The 21,588-nt window shown below is 48.9% G+C and overlaps 1 protein-coding gene across 1 annotated transcript in view; it reads right to left on the bottom strand.

Annotated features, from left to right (window-relative positions):
- CAPZB (capping actin protein of muscle Z-line subunit beta) overlaps window positions 1–21,588 on the bottom strand; it is a 64,708-nt gene that overhangs the window by 8,070 nt on the left and 35,050 nt on the right. Inside the window, exons 4-6 of the mRNA XM_058039547.1 lie at window positions 19,535–19,648; window positions 6,272–6,413; window positions 5,641–5,757 (exon numbers count right to left, since the gene is read on the bottom strand). Of these exons, the coding sequence (XP_057895530.1) occupies window positions 5,641–5,757; window positions 6,272–6,413; window positions 19,535–19,648 (373 nt within the window). The remainder of the gene's footprint in view (window positions 1–5,640; window positions 5,758–6,271; window positions 6,414–19,534; window positions 19,649–21,588) is intronic.

Below are 21,588 nucleotides of genomic sequence, written 5' to 3'. Positions count from 1 at the left end.
CAGTCCCCAGTCCCAGCTCAGTCCCAGCCCAGTCCCAGCCCAGTCCCAGTTTCAGCCCTATCCCAGCCCAGACCCAGACCCAGACCCAGCCCAGTTCCAGCCCAGTCCCAGTCCCAGTCCCAGCCCAGTCCCAGCCCAGTCCCAATCCCAGCCCAGTCCCAGCCCAGTCCCAGTCCCAATCCCAGCCTCAGCCCAGTCCCAGGCCCTGGTTCCTCTCCTGGCTGCCCCAGCCCTCTGCTCCAGGCTGACTCACAGGGACCCTCACTACTCTCACTGCTCTGGGCTCCCTGCTCCCTTGGGATGTTCCCTGCACGGAATAAAGCAGCTGCCTGGGCTTTCTGTAAACATTATGTGGAGGAATAATGTGAAGAGGGACGTTTAAGCTGGATAAACATTTTGTTTCATCGTGAAAGTGTCTGAAAAGACCAGCAAAGGTAGAAGGGAACTCATCCTCCATTTTGCTCTGGAAAGCCAACAACACCCACAGCTGCTCTGGCCACGGAGCAGAGTGAAAATCCCTTTAATGAAACACAAACAGCAGTGTGTGCCAGGGGCTCCCAAAGCCACAGGCAGGCTGAAGGCTCCAGGTGGAAAATATGTGGAATTATTTGGATATCAGTGAGGCAAAATGTGGCCTGCCCCTCCAGCACTCATTTCAAACCACAGGCAATAAGTGAAGGCTGTGATCTCTGCAGGGCTTGCAGCCTTGTAGGAATCAGCTGAGGACTGAGCCCACCCCTCCACAGAGTAACCAAATTTCCCATTCCCTTTGCCAAACTGTCCAGGCAAAACCAGGGGCAAACCTGGGCATGCTGCACAACCCTCACCTGCCCCCACTGCTCTGCTCCCTTCTTCTCATTTATTACAGAACTGAACCTCTGTGAGACCCACAGGGAGCTCAAGGCCCCCCAGTGCCAGCCCTGCCATGGCAGGGACCCCTTCCCCTGTCCCAGGCTCTGAGCCTGCCTGGGGCACTGCCAGGGATCCAGGGGCAGCCTGGAGCTGCCAGGGCCTGCCCACCCTCATGATGGAGGCAGAAATAATTCCCTGGACAGCCCCTGGCAGCACATCCCTGCTGTCCCTGCCCTACAGAGACTCCAGGGCACTGCAACTGCTGAGGGGGAGCTCAAGGATCACAAGAAGATCCCAGTGGTGGGAAAACAAAGTTACAACATCTGGAAGTCGGTGGGATGGGCTTTCCCATGATGGGAATGGATGAGTGTCCTGATTGCTGAGCACAGGGGTCTCCCTGGGTGATAAATGGAGAATGGCTCTGCTGGGGTTTCACTGAGCAGCAGCAGATGCCAGGCCAGGGACTGCTCTGTCTTCATCCAGCTCTGCAAAACCTTCTGCCCTCACTAGAGAGAGTTCTAAGTTCAAAAATCAACCTCTGTGCTCCCTTCATCCCAAATGCCAGGCCTCAGGAATCAGCCTCCTCATCATCATCATCCTCAGGAATGGATTCTTTCAGCTCCTCTATTGAGTTCCCTGTGACTCTACACCCTCCCCTTCCCACATCTCCCCATGTACATACACTCCAGGATGGAGCCAAGGTCCTGCTCAGCACATTCACCTCCCCAGGCTCCTCCTGGCCAGGACACCTCAGGAGGCACCTGCTGGTGGTGCTGCTGCTGCCAGGAGGGGCTGCAGAGCCCTGAGCACAGTGCAGGGCTGACAGCCTGCCAGGGAAGGGGAACCCTCCCCACCTCCTGTGCACAAGGGAAGCAGATCCCACAGCTGCTCTGCCCCCCAACAAAGGGCAGCCCAATGAGCTGCAAGAGACACGAGCAGCTCCAAGGTACACACAGGGCCAGGAGCCCCAGAGCTGCCAGGGAACAACATCTGCCAAACATCTGGCCTCAATCAGCAGCGCTGGGAGGTACCTGCAGTCCCCAGAGAACTGCAAGGTAATTGAAAAGCTGCTGGCACGTTTCATTTCCCTGCAAGCCCTGCTCCTCTCTGGCACTGTTCATGCAGAAAGAACAGCATTGATTCCTAAAAATTCCAGCCAAACCCCCTGGGCAAAGGGGAGGCTGTGCCACACTCTGCAGCCAGGACATAATGAGCTTCCAGTGTCAAGATGTCACCTCAGCTTTAACTGTCCCAAAGTTTTCAGGGCAGAATTAATCCATGGATCCTCAGTGCCTGGAGCTGGCTAAGAACTGCTCTCACTCTCTGCAGGTAAGTGAACCTCTGCACACACATGAAGCAATTATGCCAATTATGCCTTTATACAGGTAAATTGTGCAAAGGAGTGGGTGTGACAGCACACAGGGGTCTGTGTTGCACACTCCTGTGTGTGTATAAACCTTTATACAGGTAAATTGTGCAAAGGAGTGGATGTGACAGCACCCAGGGGTTTGTGCTGCACCTCCTGTGTGTGTATAAACACCCATTGCTCTACTGCATCAGGACAGAATCTGAAATTCTGTAATTGAACTGACACAGCCAAAGCCTGAAATTCCAAAATCCACCAGGTCAAGTAAATTAAAGCTACACCAAGGGGAGTTTTCAGCTTCCCAAAACTGAATCCTCTATGTCTCCCCCTTTCCTTATTCTCTCCAATGACAAATGTAAAATGTTCATTTCTTCATAGAAACAGAGACAATTCTTATTGTAGCAGACAAAAACTGCACTGGGGAAACCAAGGGAAAGCAGTTGAAGGCACTGGAAGGGAGATGTCAACTCCCAGTGTATAAATAAAGCAGACACAGGCCAGGGATGTGACCTCTGTACCTGCCCAGGAGGGACCAGCACAGAATCCCACAATCCTGGAATGGTTTGGGTTGGAAGGATCAAATCCCATCCAGTGCCACCCCTGCCATGGCAGGGACACCTTCACTGCTCCAAACCCCATCCAGGCTGGCCTGGGCACCCCCAGGGATCCAGGGGCAGCCACAGCAACAACACAGGGTCTTGAGAGAGGAAAAAATCCTTTTCAAAACTGAGTGCAACATTTAGGAACAGCCCAAGTGGAGCCTTACAGGAAGGAGCCTGGGGATGTTCAAGACAGGCAGAGCTTTTCCAAATGGCCTTGACAAAGGCAACAGAACCCCCTGGTTGTGTGGCTGCAGGGCAGCAATCTCACCTGCAGAAAACAGCTTTTCCCAGAGCCCCACTGCAGCTCCAAGCCCAGCCCCAGCACGTGGCACCCCCTGAGCTGCTCCTCTGGCCAGCAGGTCAATCAATCCTCCCTCAGCAATGGATGGAAAGCCAGCAATGCCCTGCCTGCAGCCAGGAGGCCACAGGGGCTTTGGAGGAACCAAAGCTTTTGGCTCTGAGCAGAGCACTGAGGCTGCTGTGCCATCACCTCAAAAGCTTCCTCCCAAACACAAGCACATCTGCTGCCCTCATTTAGGATCAAAGGTGGCCAAGCAAATGCTGACTTGACCAAAACCGTGTAAATTTACCATGGACAAAGTTTTATCAAAACATCACTGATACCTGTCATAGTGAAACTGTAACAGTTCAAGAGGAAACTCAAACCAGCTCTTGGTGCCTCATTTTGCTGCAGGCTGCATGAAAGGCTGATCAAAAAAGGAGAAGTAAAACTTGCAGAGCTTGGGTGATGTGGCATAGTGGATTAAGAGCCAAGTCCAAGCCCTGCCCTGTCACTACAGGACATGAGAGAACACAAGCTCACACTGCTGCTCTCAAGGTGAATTAAAAAGGGAAGTTTATTTTCTGACTCTAACATTTATAGTTTTCTAAGAGTGACAGTGGATTGGAGGGTGGCAGTGCCACCTCTCCAATGACACTGGACAGACCAACAGTCCATCAACTTCTCCTCCTCCATAAAGGAATGGAAAACAATGAGTTATTTACAGAAAGTGTAAAGTGAGAAAGTTCACTACAAGAATGTCAACTTCAGAAGGCTTAGAAAATCTTCAAAAACCAGAGTGACACTGCACTCAGGAGTTCAGTCCAGCTGCAGGTGAACTTCAGCTGGGGACAAACAGCTCCTCCTCAGCCAGAACAGCTGCAGGCAGTGTGGAGAGGGCAGGTAATGAAAGGTGAAGATTCTGCAGGTAATGGAAGGTGAAGATTCTGCAGGTAATGAAAGGTGAAGTTTCTGCAGGTAATGAAAGGTGAAGTTTCTGCAGGTAATGGAAGGTGAAGTTTCTGCAGGTAATGAAAGGTGAAGTTTCTGCAGGTAATGGAAGGTGAAGTTTCTGCAGTTCCAGTCCCCAGTGCCTGCAGGATCCTCTCAGAGCCCAGGCTGGGATGTGCCCCAGGCCCCTGTTTGTGCATCCTCCCCAGCACTGCTCCTGCCACTGCACCACATCTGCACCCAAGGTTCTGCTGTGCAATGATAGCAGAGGCATCAATCTCCACTGCAGCTTGGACAGGAAAGTCAAACCAAACCAGGGCCAGCACTCAGGCCAAGGTGCACTGAGGACAGCCCTGTGCACAGCCCTTGTTTGCCTTGGCCCAGCTGTGCTCAGGGCCATGGCCAGAGTCAAGCCCTTGGCCTGCACTTCACAGCTCCCATTTCCAGCATCAGCAGGGCTGGGATTAAATATTTGTCCGGGTCACCATAACTGGGGTATAATTACTGCAAAAAGAGTCAAAAAAAGGCTCAAAACTGTCTCCAGATGCCTTTTTTCCTTCACTTGCTTTTCCATCAGCCTCTTCAATGTCAACAACGTGGAAAGAAAAATCACCCAGGCTGGGGCAAGCTGTGCAAGACTAACCCAGCTTCAGTCCCTCTCTGCAATCCCAGACCCTCCTTGGCTTCACCTGGCTCAAACCTGCTCAGAACCAGGAGGTTTTGAACAGAGTCTGCATTGTCCTTTGTATGGAAAGCCCCAGCCTGCCCTGGGAAGGCTCATAAAGGAGTTTCAGCTGCTGCCAATCTCTCCAGTCACTCATGACCTTACAATGTGCCTCCTGTCCTGCACAGTTTATTACTCTGCTCCATCAGTGACTGCAGAGCCCAGAGCAAGCCCAGCTCATCAGCAGGAGGAGAAGGCCCTGGCAGGTGGTGGGGCAGAGCAGCCCATCCAAGGCACCCAGCTCAGCAGATCCTGCCTGTCAGGGCCTGGGGAAACCTCCCTGCTGCAAAGCAGCTCTGAGGAGGCAGACAGAGTCATTAATGCTGGCACAAAACCCCCAGATGTTCAGGACAGACTTATCTTACTTTTTTTAGATTTTTTTAAATCAGTGTTCTGGTACTGCAGGGAGAAAGCACTAAAGGAAGACACCATGTAATTGATGTCCTTAAAAAATCTTACTGTCAGTGCAAAATACAGGTTTGTTCTCAGTGGTTTAGCTGGCTTTTAAAAGAGAGTAAGGAAAGATGCCATGCTGTATTTTTATAGTCCTATTGGAATCTTCCAGTGAGAAAGTGGGCAAATCTTACAGATAAAAAAATCTGCAACACACATGGAAGAATAAAAATTCAGGAACACCAAAAGCCACACTGAGACTTACAAGCAAGCCTGAACTCCTGCTGGATGTTTTGTATTTTTAATTGCAAGCCCCTGTGTGCCAAGCACAGCTCAAGGGGCTCTCTGGCAATCACCCACTGCATTCCCCATTTCACTGGGCTGCAGAACAGCAGGAGCAGAGATGTTGGTGCAGCACCTCCCAAAGCCAGGGCTCTGTGCCTGCCCAGGTGTGAGGAGGACACAGCCTTACCTGTCTGGTGAGGCTCCCCCCCAGGTTCATGGTACCAGAGCCAGTTTTGTTGGTCTGCAGCCACAGCATCACTGTGGAGGTCAGCTTGTAATGGGCAGTGCGGCCACTGGACTTCTCCTGCAAGTGCAAGGGGACAAAGAGGGACAGAGACAGAGGTTAAAATCCCCCCTAAAGCTAAATGGGGGCTGGCACACCCCACAAACAACAGGCCAGGTAAATTTAATCCCCCTCATGCAGCACAGGCTCTTGCAGACAATTCTAAGTGTGCTCATTCCTCTAATTTTCCAAAGCAAATCCAGTTAGAGCAATTCACTCTCCTAATACCTTGTTTTTATTACCTAATTAGTGATATTTATCTGTAGCTCTTTATGTTAAAAAAAACCCCCACATCTCAGGATCACATGCACAGAAAGTAACATACTTTCAATTCTTCTGGGATTCTTTTTGATTACAGCCCTGACTTATCTCTATCCAAATTGCTTCGGGGTATTTTCAAAAATTAACAAGGGAAAGAAGTTTACAGGCCTGACACAGTCCTGCATTGTTCAGTGGAACACCTGTGCTCCTTAATTGTCTGGAATTAACTGGGTTTTGTTTTCACTGGGGTGTATCAGCTCCCCAGAGGCTGTACCTGAACCTCCACCACGTGGATGGAATCCCAGCATCCCTTAATCTTCTTTGATCCATCTCCAGCTTTCTTAATGAGGATCACCCCAGCAAAGCCATGATCCAGATCCCAGAGGTAGACAGAGGAGACTCCACCTTCAAAATACCTGCAGGAGGCAACCCAGAGGCAAGTTAAAAGCAAGCAGGAGAGTCAGATATCAATAATAATCATCTTAAATAAGCAGAATTTCTAAGTCCTAATCCAGATTTGTTTTTTCTTTCAGGACAGCACACTCTCTCAGTTACACACCCAGAAACACAGCACTTCAAATCACTTCATAATGCAGACTTTAATTACAAAACAACTGCACATGTCTCTGAAGGAGAATAAAGGTCTGGGGAGAACCAGAGCTATTTACAGATTTCTACAGGACTTGAGCAAACAATTCCTCTGATTCCAATTACCTACAACAGCTGCTAAAAGCACGAGCTACAAAGTGGGCTCAGAGTAAGGCTTTATTTTACAATCTGGTCTTTTTCCCCTCTTCTCCCTTGCTATTGGCAAAGTCTGGAAGTTCTTTACAGCAAAGTTCACTAATTAAGACAAAAGGGAGCAAGTAAGTAACTTTATGTTGCTGCCTCAAAAGTCTGTGTGAAGCTGACACTGATTTACTGCAAAGGGAGCTGAACTGGAACCAGGGATCTCAGAAATGTAGAGATGCTGTTGAAGTTTTATTATTCCAGCATCAGGTATGGGGAACAAGAGAAAAGCCAGACTGCCTCAATCTCAGGTGTCTTTTGCTGAAAGTAACTCAGGAAACCAACCAAAAATGGGATCTGCAGAGCCCCATTCCCTCTGGGTGCCACTGGTGCAGATGGAAATGCACTTCATGAAATAATGGTAAACAACTCATCTGTTGGAAGAAAGGAGGAATTCTGTCTTCTAGAAAACTGGAATTGCAACCACAGCATTTTATCCCTTCCTTTCTCAATTTAGCAAAGCCATGAGGAGGATGAAGGAAAAGGGAAGAATAAAAACTCTATGGCACACAACTCTCACATCTCAGGGGTGACCATGGCACACAAGGATCATGTGAAAGGGGGAGAGGAAACTTCATAAACTTCATCAACAACACAAAATGTTGGTAGTCAGACTTTTCATTGCCTGCAGGAGGGCAAAATCTCATTATCCAAAGGCATGAGGAGCAGCCAGGAGTGCAGATTAACCTGCATCATGCCTGCCTGTCACACACACCTGGCAGTGACCATCACTCCTGCCACAGAGGAAATCATCCCTCATGAAAAAATCATCAACCCTTCCCACTCCGTGCTTCCTCCTTCCTAACCCTGGGCCTTCCAGTTGGGACTGGTGCTTAAAAGGCAATTTACTGCAATTTGGAGTGCATGGATTACCCCTAAGCACATGGATTAAAGCACACCAACCCCTCCCTTGCCAGCAGGCAGGAGAAAAGGCACTGGAAGTGAACTCCAGTGACACTTCCAGCACATTCCCTGCACCCACAGACCAGCTCAATCCCTTGTTTCCAGAGGGCAGTCACCCAAGAGCCCCAATTCTCTTTAATTGCAGACACCCAAACCTTTACCCAAACCAATGCTGACCTCAAGGAGGTAAATAATTTCCTATAAACTCACCACAGCCTTTTATTTCTAATGGGTGGCTCTGCCTCTCCTGGCCAAGCCCAGCCCAGCCCAGGCAGTTCAGGACCCACTGTCCTGGGGCATTGCCAAGCAATGATAACACAGCACTGGAAAAGCAAAGCCCAGCCACACTAAAGCCAGGCTTCCACCAGGAAACTTCAACCTAACAAACCAACACACACCCTCTTTACACCCCCTGGGGAATTCACAAATGGATTTTGGTTAAATTCCAGTCCTGCAGTGAGCCTCAGCTCCAACCTAAGCCACCCTTCCTTCGGCAGTGGGAATCAGAGGCCAGAGAGAAGCAGCTATTGTCCCTTCTCAGAGGGAGATTGCTTTCAACAAATATATATAATATATCCTTTTTCATACACAGAATCAGTGAATTCACTCCAAATGAGCTGGCAGTCACTGAGAACACTGCAGTGTGCACAGACAGTTTCCCCATTACTCACTTTATGACCTTGCTATGAGCATGAAACATTAATTAAGAGAGGGACCGAAACAAGGTTTTGGGAAATTTCTTCTTACCTACTGTACTTTGATCCTAATGACATGAAACAGGAAAAAATAATCTTTATGTGGTTCACCTTTATGAGATCTTACATAAAGGCTTTTGTGGGTATTTTAAGAATGTGCTAAAATGTTGTCTGAAACCACATGAAGCCGTGAGAGGAACCTCCCGCCAGAACCAACAGCGCACACATGGAAACGCTTTCAGTGCCTTTGGAGATCTAATGAATCAAATATAGAATTAATATTGTTTTAAATACCAACATGCACTTCCAATAAAGCTGCTCTGCCATGGCCAGGCCCAGGAACTGGAGGCTGGAGCAACAATGCCAGTGACTGAATCCAAGGCACGCCAGGATTTACATTATCCAAAGGCTCCCAAATCCCCTCCTCCTTCATGGGGAGGGAATAAATACAACTGATCACTGCACTGCCTGTCACCTTCAAACAGCACTGGAGTGGGATTTCTGAACCTCTGAAAGTCACTGTTGGATATGAGGGAACATTCCTGGTTTTTTTTAAGTAAAAATAAAGAGGTGCCACAGGCTAATTGGTCCGTAATAGAAAACGGGATGATAGATTGGGAGGAATTTAAATTGACATTGGTGGATTTAGATTTGCTGCAGGAGGGCTGGGCTTCCTCCAAGAAACCCCTTCACCATGGACTGAAATGCAGCACACACTAAAATCCAAGCAGAAGAGGAACCAGCTTGGGAAAGGCCTCAGGAAGGCACAAACTGGGACCTTCTCTGGTAAAGAAACAGATGGAGAAGGCAGGGCACAGCCCCAGAGTCACACACAGCTCCTGCACTGAACATCTCCTGCCTCAGTGTCCTGTTGAGATGTCCCTGCCCTGGTCCTCCTGCACAGCTGTGCCTGGAGAAGGCAATCTGTCTCCTTTGGGAGCTGCAATCACAGGATCCTTGAGGCTGGAAAAGCCCTCTGAGGTCACCAAGCCCAACCTTGAGCCCGGCACCACCACGTTCAGCACCAACCCACACTCCCCACAGGTTTTCTGAACACTTCCAGGGCTGGGGACTCCACCACTGCCCTGGACATCCTGTTCCAATGCTTTACAGCCCTTTCCCTGAATTTTTTTTTCCCTAATATCCAACTTAAACCTCCAGGAGCTGGCACAAGCTGGGAGGCCATTTCCTTTTATCCCCTGGGAGAAGAGACTGACCCCCACATGGCTGCACTGACTCTCCCAAAACAACCAGCAGATGCTTTTGGGATGCTCAGGAGGCCTCAAGTAGGAGCAATTCCTGTTGTGGTACCTCAAAAACACCCCAAGGGACAAACCATTCTCACAGGACAGCTTCAGAGCAGAGCAATCACTGCTCTCTGCCTAAGGACACCATCAGCCCAGGATGTTTCAATCAAGATCAATCAGGCTTTACCTACAGACAAAACTTTGTTATAAAACAATGAAAAATTTGTTTTATGGTTGTCATATCCCTTTAGTAACAAGAAAAACACTGATATCATAGTTGATAACTATGATAAATGATATCATAGTTGGGTTCAGTTAGAAGGACCTCAAAAGATCATCAAGACCAAGTGACATCCCTGTCCTTGGAGAGGACAGCCAGTGCTCTATCTCTGGGAAAATAACTTTTATAAGGCTGCCCAGGAAGGTGACTAAAAGGCAAAAGGCCCAAAGCAATCATTCATTCTCTTCACAGAATTCAGAACAGCAGTTCACTCAAAATCAATTATAGTTTTAATGTCATGATCAAACACTGAGGTTTTATATCTGTTACTCATCAACCACAGAACTCCTGGAAAAAGCTGTTTTATACAAAAAATGTCACACTTAAGACTGACCTACTTTACAAATGCAAGAATAAAAGAAAATATTTAAGCTAAGAGTGATCCAAAGCTTTATGAAGTGTTTGAAGTTGGAGCGGGTGGAGACACAGGATGGAAACTTGTCTGAGGAGCAGGAGCTGGACCCATGAAATAGAGGCTGTGGCCAGAACAAAGCTGCAACTTCAAGAGGGATGTGATAGGGGAGGAAATCCCCAGCTCCCAGCAGAGCCCTCAGGGAAGCAGGGCACATTAATCACTTTGGTTCCGCACTGAAGGACAGCCCAGGAAGGCCCCATGACCCTCCTGATAATGTTCCTCCCCTCCCAGCCTCACCAAGAGATCCTGGCCACTGTGTGGAGAAAATGACTTTCCACCACACAGCAATAAAAACAAGCTCTGACTTTCAATTACACCTCAGAACCAAATCGTTCATCCATAAAAACATTTGTGTATTTTCCAGTAAGAAGCTGAGAGCCAGAGACAAAAAGTCTGTGGCTTATGGCTCTCCCAACCCCCTGATGCCAAAGCACCAGCACCTGGAACCTCAGCCTGGCTCGGAAACCTTCCAAAGCTTGCACTGCGTTTCAAACTGGCTCATTTAAAGCAGAAAAATATATTTTCTTTTATTCCCTAAAGGTCACCTAGTTATTTCTTCCAGCTCCAGAAGCTCAGCACAGAAAGGGAAAAGTCTCCAGCTATTTACATCAACAGACTTCCAAGAAAACTGGCATTTAAAAATCCTACCCCAAAGGAAAATACTGAGCATTCAGCTCACATGTTTTTACAAGAGTGACAATGACTGATGTCACAGCGTGAGCAGCTGGTGTCTCACAGCAACCCAAAACATTTCCTAAATGCTGAGGTGAGGAAGCACATTCCAGCTCTCCTGGGAGCAGGAACTGGAGTGCCAAGTGACAACTCCCACCCTGTCACCTCCAGCCAGCACAGGAATCACAACTGAAATATGAAGGAAGTGGCAAATTTGAGCAACCCACCTTTCATCAAACCCCAAACACTGCTCAGGTGTTCAACAAATGCCCTGCAACCTCACACTCAAGGAGGAGGAACAGATTCTTCAGGACATCAGCTGTTCCTCAATAATTGTAGCCTCCATCCAGCTGTGAGTGCTGAGGCTCAGGATCTTTTAATGAGGGGACAGGAATGAGCAGGATGTGACACTGCAAGTCCAGGGCATTTACAGCTCCTCTCTCCTTCCCTGGCCCCAGGAGCACAATGGGGGAGCCCCTCCACAATCCCACCCAGAGATTAAAATGAAGAAGGTAAAATGTCTGTGCACAGCCCAGGGGTTTTACACCCCACTTGATGAACTCAGCCCAAATTATGCTTGGGGGCTCTGTACAGGTATTTTACAGGAATTCTTTCCAGCATACACAGGTGCAAAAATCCCTGGAGCAAACATACCAATCCACTTAGGTATGTGTAACTTCAATGCCAGTTGTACTTAAAAGCACATCTGGACCACGGTGGGATGACTCAAAGTGCTCAGCAGAGCTGTGAAGTGCAGGAACTCTGCAAGGAAGGACAACAGTACCTAAACAATGGGATCCTGAAGGCTAAAAGTCTCCCAGAAGGTCCCAGTTTGTGCTTTCTAGCACCTTTCATTATTTAATGAATGTGCACTGCTCACGTTTTCCTTCCCATCTCACTGCTCCTGGCAGATGGAAATGAATGACCAAATCCCTTTGGAGAAGTCACCTGGAAACTGTTCCATGAGCAGGACAAGGGGTGCCCAAAGGAGGGAGAGCCTCATTACCTGCAGGAATCTCCCACTGATCCCAAACCCTTCTCCCATGGCCATCCCTGGGCAGCACAGACACTGCCCCAGCCACCCCCAGTGTGCCACACTCCACACTCTGCCAGCTGAAACCCAAACGTGGACAGCAGGGAACAGACAGCAGAAATCTTCTGTGCTGTGGTTTAAGGCTGGCAAAATCTTTGGAGGCTGCAGATCTCACATGACATCAGTTCTGTGACACAATTCTGTATCAGGTCTGCCACAAGAAGCCTGCTGCTGTTTAAGTTGCTCTGTCCTCAAATTCCACCATTAAAGCACTGCACATTTGTGAGGGCATGAGGTAAATTTCTGTCCATACAATACTGGTTGTCTCATTATTAGAGACAACCAGTTCAAAAATTCCAGCTCACAACAAACTGACAGTTCAAAATTCCATCTCCTTTTTGAATGTAAGTCATTCCTTCCTGGGGATTTAAAGCCTTCAGAGAGCAGTGTTTGAGGACAGTGCTGCATCATCAGTGCTGACCTCCTAATCCAAGTGTTCAGTTTTTATGTAATTACAGAGAACCCTGGGAACCCAAGGGAAAAACTCCTCCTCCATCCAACATCTCGGATTCAGAAGATAAGAATGCAGTGTGTGCAGAGCTGCTCCAAAATGGAACTCCCAAAGAAGAAAAATCAGATGAAAAGCAACTGATTTCGTTTTCCAGCATGCCAGTACATTTAATTTTCCCCTCTTTCTAAGAAGATTCTCTAATATTTATCAACAACTTCAATATTAATTCTGCTCTGAGCTGCCCATGGGCACGCTGAGGAGGGGATCCCAACCCAAGGAAAAATAATTTCCTTGGGAAAACAGCATGGCTGTGACTGTAAAAGCACACAGACATGAAAGCAGAGAAAGTCTTGGTGGTTTAGACCTGTCTTAGGAGATCTCATCTCACCCTTATTAGGCTGGCCCAAGGCAGGAATCTCCCCTGCTGCCCCAGCCTGTGGTGCACATCCCCAGGCAGTTTCCTCAGTGCTGGGATGCACAACAAACCCATCTGGATTCAATCTGCAGGGCCCTGGCTGTGCAAGCCCCAGGAACCCCCATGCCCAGGAGAAAGGCAGCACAAAGGGCTGCAGCAGTAATGAGGAACAGGGAGCTGATGGCAATAAAGTCACTTCAAAGCTTTGCAGGGGCTCCAGCTCAGGCAGCCCAGGTTTGCATCTGAGCACAGGCACAGGGCTCACAAAGGGCTCACAGCCTAAAGCCCTCAGTGAGCTCCAGCCCCATCCAACCTGGCCTGGGACACTTTCCAGGGGTTGGGCACCCACAGTTTCCTTCTCTGGGCACCCTGTGCCAGGCCAGGCTGGGCTGAAAACCCCTGCTCACACCTCTTGCATCTGCTCTTTACTTGGTGGAGCTGGGGCTGCTCCATGCACAAAGCACAGCAAAGCTGGTCACAGATGGATGCAGCAGCTCATACAAACCCTGGGAGAAGTGCAGAGGAATTTGTGAGCTGGCCCGGGCTCCTCTGAGAGAATCCTGGGGTCTGTCAGGGGAGAACTCCAATGGCACCACAGCAGATCTCAGGAACAGCCACAGCCCAAGGGCAGCACCAACAGAGGTTTCCATTTTTTCTTATCAGGACAAGTGGACTAAGGCAGTGCCAGAGGTTGTTCAAGCACACAATCCAAAATAAACCAGGAAAAAGTTCTTTAGCTGTTTTTACCCTATCCAGCAGTTTATGGGACATGTGAACATGCTCAGAGCAGATGATGGCACAAAATGAGACATCCCTGAGCCCAGCAAAGCCAGGCTGTTCCACGAGATTAAACAGAGTAATAAAAATGAAAAATACACCCAGCCCTGAGCACTCTAAAAACCAAAGGGCCAACTCATCTGTCACTGGGACTTCACTGCCGTACCTGGTCAAAGGCTCCTAAACCCACACATTGCTGAGGCCAGGGCCCAGGAACTCCTCCTCAGAGCAGGGAGAGGCACTGGGTGCTCACCTGGCTGCAAAGAGACATCCCTGGGTTCCATCCACAGGACAGCAATGTCCCCATGCAAAGAGCACAGCCCTGGGTGCCACCTCAGCACTGCTAACACTGTCCAAAACTGGGATAACTGTCCTGGACCAGATTCCAATCAAAATTCAATAATAAAAGGATTACACACAACAAAGACATTTCAGAGGTCAATCCTCTCCCAGACCTCCTTCCACTCCTACCAAATTCCTGGTCCAGAGCTCTAATATAACAAACTGAAAATGGATCAACATCAAAACAGAGACAGAAGCAGAAGTTCAAAAGGTTTCATTCTCACTCTGTTGAGGAAACTCAAAATCTTAATCAATACAAACATTTTCCAGGAACAGAATGATTAAGATGATGTTTTATCTTTTTCTAAAGCTGTTAAAAATCAAAAGACCAATAAATCCAATTTAAGCCACAGAAAAAAGGAGGAATAGCTTTCTAAATGTATGTCAGTCACTAAACCAGTCCAAAGTTGCCAAAGCTCATCCTGTTTGCAGACAGATCAGCAGCATCCTTCCCAGGGGAGGTCTATTTAATCACTTCAGAAATTATTTCTTCCAGACAACAAAGAGCCATTAGATTACTTAATTAAAGGCCTGATTATCTCCAACCCAAAACAAGGGAAGGCAGAATCTAAAATAGAGAGATTTAAGCAGCTGCCCTGGTCCTCATTATGCTTTGATTTCAATCAAGCACACACACGTCAAGCAAAGGGCAATAAATTACAACCATGTGTTGGAAGAAATTATCTTCACCATATTGGAAGTGGAAAGCCAAGGCTCTAACTGAGTGGTGTAAGATATTAGACTTCCATCTGGGAATAATAACCTACTGAACACAAACATGCCAGAGCATTAGCTCCAGGCACTGCTGGAGTTAAAGCTGGCAGCAGGAGATGGAAATGGAACAGTTGTTTTTTGGGAAAGTGACATGGATTTTGGTAAAACAGATAACCAAGAAACATGCTTGTTGTTTAACACAGAGGACAGAGAGGGAACTGAAAACTGGTGTAATTCCTCTTTAACCCAAATAGCTCCAGAAAGGAAAGGTGGGAAACTCCAGAGATACTAAAGGTAGTATGTACACTAAACCAGGCACTTAAGGCCAGTTCAGCACTGGTTCACAGGAACTGAAGGTTCAGCAGAATTATTGTTCTCCATCTTTCATGACTTTATTACATGCAGTACTACAAGACTTCCCCAAACTCAATTTCACACTACAGTCGCCCAGTGGCCATTAAGCTTTTGGGGACAAAATTGAATATTAAGGTCTCTAGCAAGCAAATCTGAGTGGATTATTGCACACAAACTGTTAACAGACCCACGCCAGGCTGTTTCCCTCAAAACACCCACAGCAGCAGGTGCCAGCCCCTTGGGAAATGGCAAACACAATGCAGTGACTCACTGAACGTAGGTGGAGACTTACCACACCTGATGAAAAGAGAAATCTAAAAAGGAAAGGTGTGTGGGCCAAGTGGGACTGACACAAGGAAGAACTGAAGCAATCTCAAGTGCTGGGAGAGGCCTGAGATGAATCCTGTGAGATATCAGCACTTTCTGTGCTAAAGGGGAGCTGATCCAGGGGAGGCTGGGACCACAGGGGGAGAGCAGAGTGGGATGGAGATGTTCCCAAAAATGCTCATTTATCTACAGAGGCTGGGATGAGCTGCACCAGGTGTGTTTGGAAGCTCAGGAGGGAAGTGAGCCCTGTGCACAGCAACTGCTGAGAGACCTGGGGCTGTCCAGCCTGGAGAGAGGAGCTCTGGGGTCACCTGAGTGGGGCCCTCCAGGGCCTGAAGGAGCTCTCAGAAAAGATGGAGAGACACCTTGGACAAGAGGGAATGGCTTCCCACTGCCACAGGGCAGGGCTGGATGGGATATTGGGTGAAATTCCTCTCTGTGAGGGTGGGCAGACCCTGCCCAGAGCAGCTGTGGCTGCCCCTGGATCCCTGGCAGTGCCCAAGGACAGGCTGGACAGGGCTGGGAGCAGCCTGGGACAGTGGAAGGTGTCTAGCAAGTCTGGACACAAAGGAACTACTTGCTTTGAAAAACCCAGCAGAAACTCTCATCATAGGAATAAAAAGCCTGAACAGCCCAGGAAATTCAGGCAGGCTGGATGTGGTGCTCCCTGTGAGTGCTGTGATTAATTTTGTATTCACTGTTACCTCTCTTTCATAAAACAGCAGCTGTGGCTACAGAGGCAGCTCAGGAACATTCTCTGCCCCACAGAGGGACAGAAGAGCCTCTTAAGGGACTGCTGGTGAGGAGCTGATCTGTCAGATTTGAGGCTTCTCCCTCAGCACCATTTTCATCCTCTTCATCTGCAGCCACTGCACTTAAACTGGCATTTTTAAAGAATTTGTAAAGTATCAATTAGCCTGGTGTCCCCAGTGAAGGATCTGTGTGAGCAGGCAACCTCACCAGAGAGAGCAGAAACAATGAAAGCCCCTGCAGGACAACTCAAAATGTAGATTTTCTGCACACTGCCTACAGACTGAGCCCTGTTCCTGGAGGGTGAACCTGGCATAGATCTCCCCATCTAACAGTAACCAGAATTTCCACAAAAAACACAGTCCTGAGGGCTGCCAGCACGCTTAGCTCTGATTAATCCATCAAGGAGCCTGAAGTATCTCCCAGAGTGGAGAAGCTCTGCTGTGCCTGGCTCTGGAGCTGGGAAGGACACTGGCCCAGGATGCCCTGAGCCCTCCCTGCCCAGCTGCAGGAGCTGCCAGGACAGTGACACTGCCAGGACAGTGACACCTCCAGGGACCCTGCCTGGCCCAGCCCCACTGCTGCTCTACAGGCACTGCCAGGGACAGCTGCCAGCTCCAGCAGCCAGGCAGTGACACCCCTGCCACCACAGAGTGACATCCCTGCCAGTGCCAGCCCTGCCCAGGCAGTGACTGCAACCCTGCCACCCATGGGGTGACAGCCCTGCCACCTAGGCAATGACATCCTTGGCACCCAGGGAGTGACATCCCTGCTACACAGGGAGTGACAGCCTGGCCACCCACGGGGTGACATCCCTGCCACTGTCACTGCCAGCCCTCCACCACAGCCCTGCCACTGCCACTGCCATCCCTGCCACACAGGGAGCAACATCCCTGCCACCATGGGGTGACATCCCTGCCACCCATGGAGTGACATCCCTGCTACACAGGGAGTGACAGCCCTGCCACACAGGGAGTGACATCCCTGCCATCCATGGGGTGACACCCCTGCCACACAGGGAGTGACATCCCTGCCATCCATGGGGTGACACCCCTGCCACACAGGGAGTGACATCCTTGCCACTGCCACTGCCAGCCCTGCCCAGGCAGTGCCATCCCTGGCACCCAGGCAGTGACATCCCTGCCACCTGTGGAGTGACACCCCTGCCACTGCCACCCCTCCACCACAGCCCTGCCCAGGGTAGATTTTGGTAAAACAGATAACCAAGATTACTCCAGCAGCTCCAGCAGCCATGGAGTGACAGCCCTGCCACCCATGGGGTGACATCCCTGCCACCATGGGGTGACATCCCTGCCACTGCCAGCCCTGCCCAGGCAGTGACATCCCTGGCACCCAGGCAGTGACACCCCTGCCACCCATGGAGTGACACCCCTGCCATCCATGGGGTGACATCTCTGCCACCCATGGAGTGACATCCCTGCCACTGCCACCTCTCCACCAGCAGCTCCAGCACTGCTCCATGAGGAATTGCTGCAGCCATTCCCCACCCAAGGTGCTGTTGGCAAGAGCAGCACTGAGAGAAGCTGCCATTTGTTGTGACCTCTGAATTTCCACCCTTTGATCTCCAAGTAAAAATTAAGCTTCTGCTGTCAAAATACAAAAATCCAACTGTCTTGTTCAGAAACCTGCAGAGCCCAACTGCAAGAGCAAAAGCCTGTTTCTACATCTCTGTTGGAGGTAAGGTACAAATCCTGATTTTAAGCACAACAAACCCTTCAGACACTGAGGTTAAGTTTCCTTAACTTTGCAAATTCTTTCCACAAATGCCACAATTTTCTTACACTGCTCAGCCAAACATTAAACCACCCCTGTCCTCTTTTCCTCCTCCACTTTTGGGATCACAACAGGCACTGAAGGGTTCTGTGCTGGCACCTGTGCCCATGGTCTGACCTGTCCTCCTGGCTTTGATCCCTCCTGGGTCCCCTGTGACCATTCCTGCCTGTAAAAGCTGCACTGACAGACAGAAAGATGGAATTTGGAACAATCACACCTTTCCCTTCCACACAATACATGGAGATTGTTATATAAAGGTACTGCTGTACCCCACGCTGAGCAGGGCTCAGCAGATTCACCTCAGTCACAAACCTGTCCTGTGCTTGCCTTTCAGCCAATCCAAGCTGTTCAAAGAAGTTTTTGTATCCAGCCATGACTTCATGGTCATCTGAGCAGAGAGGGATTTAAAAAGACAACCTTGGTTCCATAAACCTCCCCATTTTTGTCTCAGGGTATTAAAAATCTTATTGGTACCTGCTCTGTTCTGCATCTGGGAAGTAACTGCAAATTTGCCTTTGCTGAATATGCAAAATTCCTTTCTTCCACTCAGTTCAGACACCAATAACAAGTGTTACTTACAAGACAAGTTGGAGAGCTATGAAAATAATGCATGAAAAGTAAAGATTTGATACCTGTAACAGAAGTGTGATGTTTAACACACTTGGACAGGCTGTATTTACACTGAGCAACAGAACCCAGCAAGGCAAGTCCCTTTTAATGTGCTTCTGTCAGCACTGTAACATGATGAACTACATCTAAGGCTGTGTTTTATCTCCCTTTTCAGGCAACAAGAGCAGCAATGAAGTTTCCTCACTTTTTTCATGGCTTTAGGCACCTCCCTAAGAGTGTGTCCCAGTGAAGGACACACTGGTTCATTTTGCTTTCCAACACGCACTTGCTGTGCAGTTTTAGCATCACTTTCCACCCCAGCACTGCTCAGGAGACCACAGAGCCCACAGCTGAAGCTGATCCCATCCCAAGGATGTGGAGGTAAGTGCAGTGCAGGACCAGCACAGTCCCAATTTACAGAAAATTGTTCAGCTGGTAACTCACCCAGCCAGCTTCTTCTTGCTGCTTTAAAAAGCCACTGCCCAACCTTCATTGACCCCACACAGGATCTGTTAATTCCTTTGTTTTACACCTCTTTCACAGGACAGGGCCTGAACCAAGCACCCTGCAGCAGGAGCAGATCAATCCCTGCCCAGCTGCTGCCCTTCAGTGCCTGTCCTTTCACTGGGACATGTGAGAGCTGCTGCTGCACACAGAGATTTTTTAAGAGTACAGCCTTGAGGGAATGGAAAATGCAGATGGTTTAAGCCAGAACTTAGAGATCAAAGAGAAGCCAGGTCATGCCAGGACAGAGACAGCATCAATCTGCTCAAGGGGGAAGGAGGTGGGAAAGCACCTCAGCACCAGCTGACAGATTTCATCACGTCTGGCATCACAAACCCAGCTCTGCCTCCCCCCAGGGGACACAGACAGACAGACAGACAGGGCCCAGAGGGTAGGACTGACATACAAGTCTCTGTACTGGTCGAAGGCATTGTTGGCTTCCACCTCCAGCTTGCGCAGGCGAGCCGAGGGCATGGCACCGTCCTCCAGGGGAGGGTCGTACTTGTTGCTCCACGGTGACCTGCAGGGACAGAGGAAGGGACAGTCACACCAGGGGACAGTGCTCACAGGGGCTCTTCAGGTGAGGGAAGAGACAAGAATGTTGACTCCATGTTCAGAAGGCTTGATTTATTATTTTATTATATATATATATATATGTATGTATATATATTACATTATAACTAACTAAAAAGAACAGAAGGAAAGGTTTTCTCTTAGAAGGCTGGCTAAGGATAGAATGGAAAAGAATGATAACAAAGGCAGCTGGCTCGGACAGAGAGTGAGAGCCAGCTCTGCTGTGACTGGTCACTAAATCCAAACATCCACAGGAGACCAGTCCCAGATGCACCTGTTGCATTCCACAGCAGCAGATAACCATTGTTTGCATTTTGTTCCTGAGGCCTCAGCTCCTCAGAAGGGAAAAATCCTAAGAAAGGATTTTTAGTGAAAAGATGTCTGTGACACACCAGGGGACAGAAAAACAGACAGCAGTGTCTTGGGCTGGAAATGGGGCTGTGCATTCTATTCCTGTCTGTGGGGCAGTTATCTTCTGTTCATTGGGCAGTTTTAATTTATCTCTCCCACAGCCAAACCTCCCTCCAGGAGATCTCTGCTGTCCATGGCCACTGAGTGTCCCTGCATGGCTGATAAAATTCCATCATCCCATGGGGAGTTGCTCCGCCCAGGGGAGGAGCCAAGCATTCCTACCTGGATCCAATCTGAGCTTTGGGACACCAGGGCAGCCTTTGCCCCCTGCATTGCCAGAGGAGCAGCTTTGTGCTGCCCTGCATGGCCAGAGGAGCCCAGGCCCATCTGCAGCAGCCCTGGAGCTGCAGAGGAAAACTCCCCCCTTGTGCAGGATCCCTGCTGCAGCAGAGCCACAGCTGGCACTGCAGGAGGGCTGAGCCACCATGGAATGGGGCTGGGACACCCCCTGACACACAGGGGGTCAGATCAGATTCTCACTCTGACAATAGTTTTTTTTTTTATTATTTGTATTATAACATTTGTATTTTAAGTTTTCCTAGTAAAGAGCTGTTATTCCTACTCCCATATCTTTACCTGAGAGTCCCATAATTTCAAAATTATAATAATTTGGAAGGAGGGGGTTTACATTTTCCATTTCAGGGGAGGCTCCTGCCTTCCTCAGCAGACACCTGGCTTTCCAAACTGAGACAAGGAGACAGAGCCTGCTCACAGCCCCGAGGCTGCCAGAGCTGCCAGGAGCATCTGGAAACACTCCCAGGGATTGCTGGGGTGTCTGTGCAGGGCCAGGAGTCAGCCTGGATGGTCCTTGGGGGTCCCTTCCAGCTCAGGGTATTCCATGGCTCTGAAAGGTTTAATATTGATGGGTCTGAGCTCATCCACAGATGCTGAACTTCCACAAAAACCCAAAATGTGCCCAGAGCAATCTACCTGTAAGAGCTGCACTCTCCACAGCCATTTCCAACACTGGCAAAAAGGGGGAACTCAGCCCTCAGAACTCACCTGGGGGCCATTCCCTGGCTTCAGGTTTTCTATATTAAAAAAATCAGATTTCAATCTGTTCCTTTGCATACTTATATTATTCAACAACAAGGCTTCAGCTGCTGAACATTAAATATTAAAAACTCTTTTCATGCAAATACAAATTGATTGTGTAGTTTATTTGGGATCTGACAGCATTTGAGCCAAACACTCCTGGCTATGATTAAGGTCCACATTTTCCTCCACTACTCTGCTTTGAAATAAACTCTACCTTTAGCATAACATAAGAAACCCTTTGAACAGTCTGAAGGATTTAACAGGGTTTTTTAAAGCTGCAGGTTTTACTACAATTTCTGCAGGTGTGGAGGAGATTTTTGTGTTCTTAATGAAAGATTGGGTATTAAAAGATTAATGGAACCCTCTGCCCATCTGCTTGAGGCTTTTATAACTCTCATTCTAGAAACCTGCATTTTGCTTTTCATTTCCCCTTGGAGT

Source organism: Melospiza georgiana, chromosome 22, assembly GCF_028018845.1.
Source record: "Melospiza georgiana isolate bMelGeo1 chromosome 22, bMelGeo1.pri, whole genome shotgun sequence".
Taxonomy (NCBI): Eukaryota; Metazoa; Chordata; class Aves; order Passeriformes; family Passerellidae; genus Melospiza; species Melospiza georgiana.
Note: the sequence above shows the minus strand (reverse complement) of the source record. Positions and strands in the feature narration are given on the sequence as shown.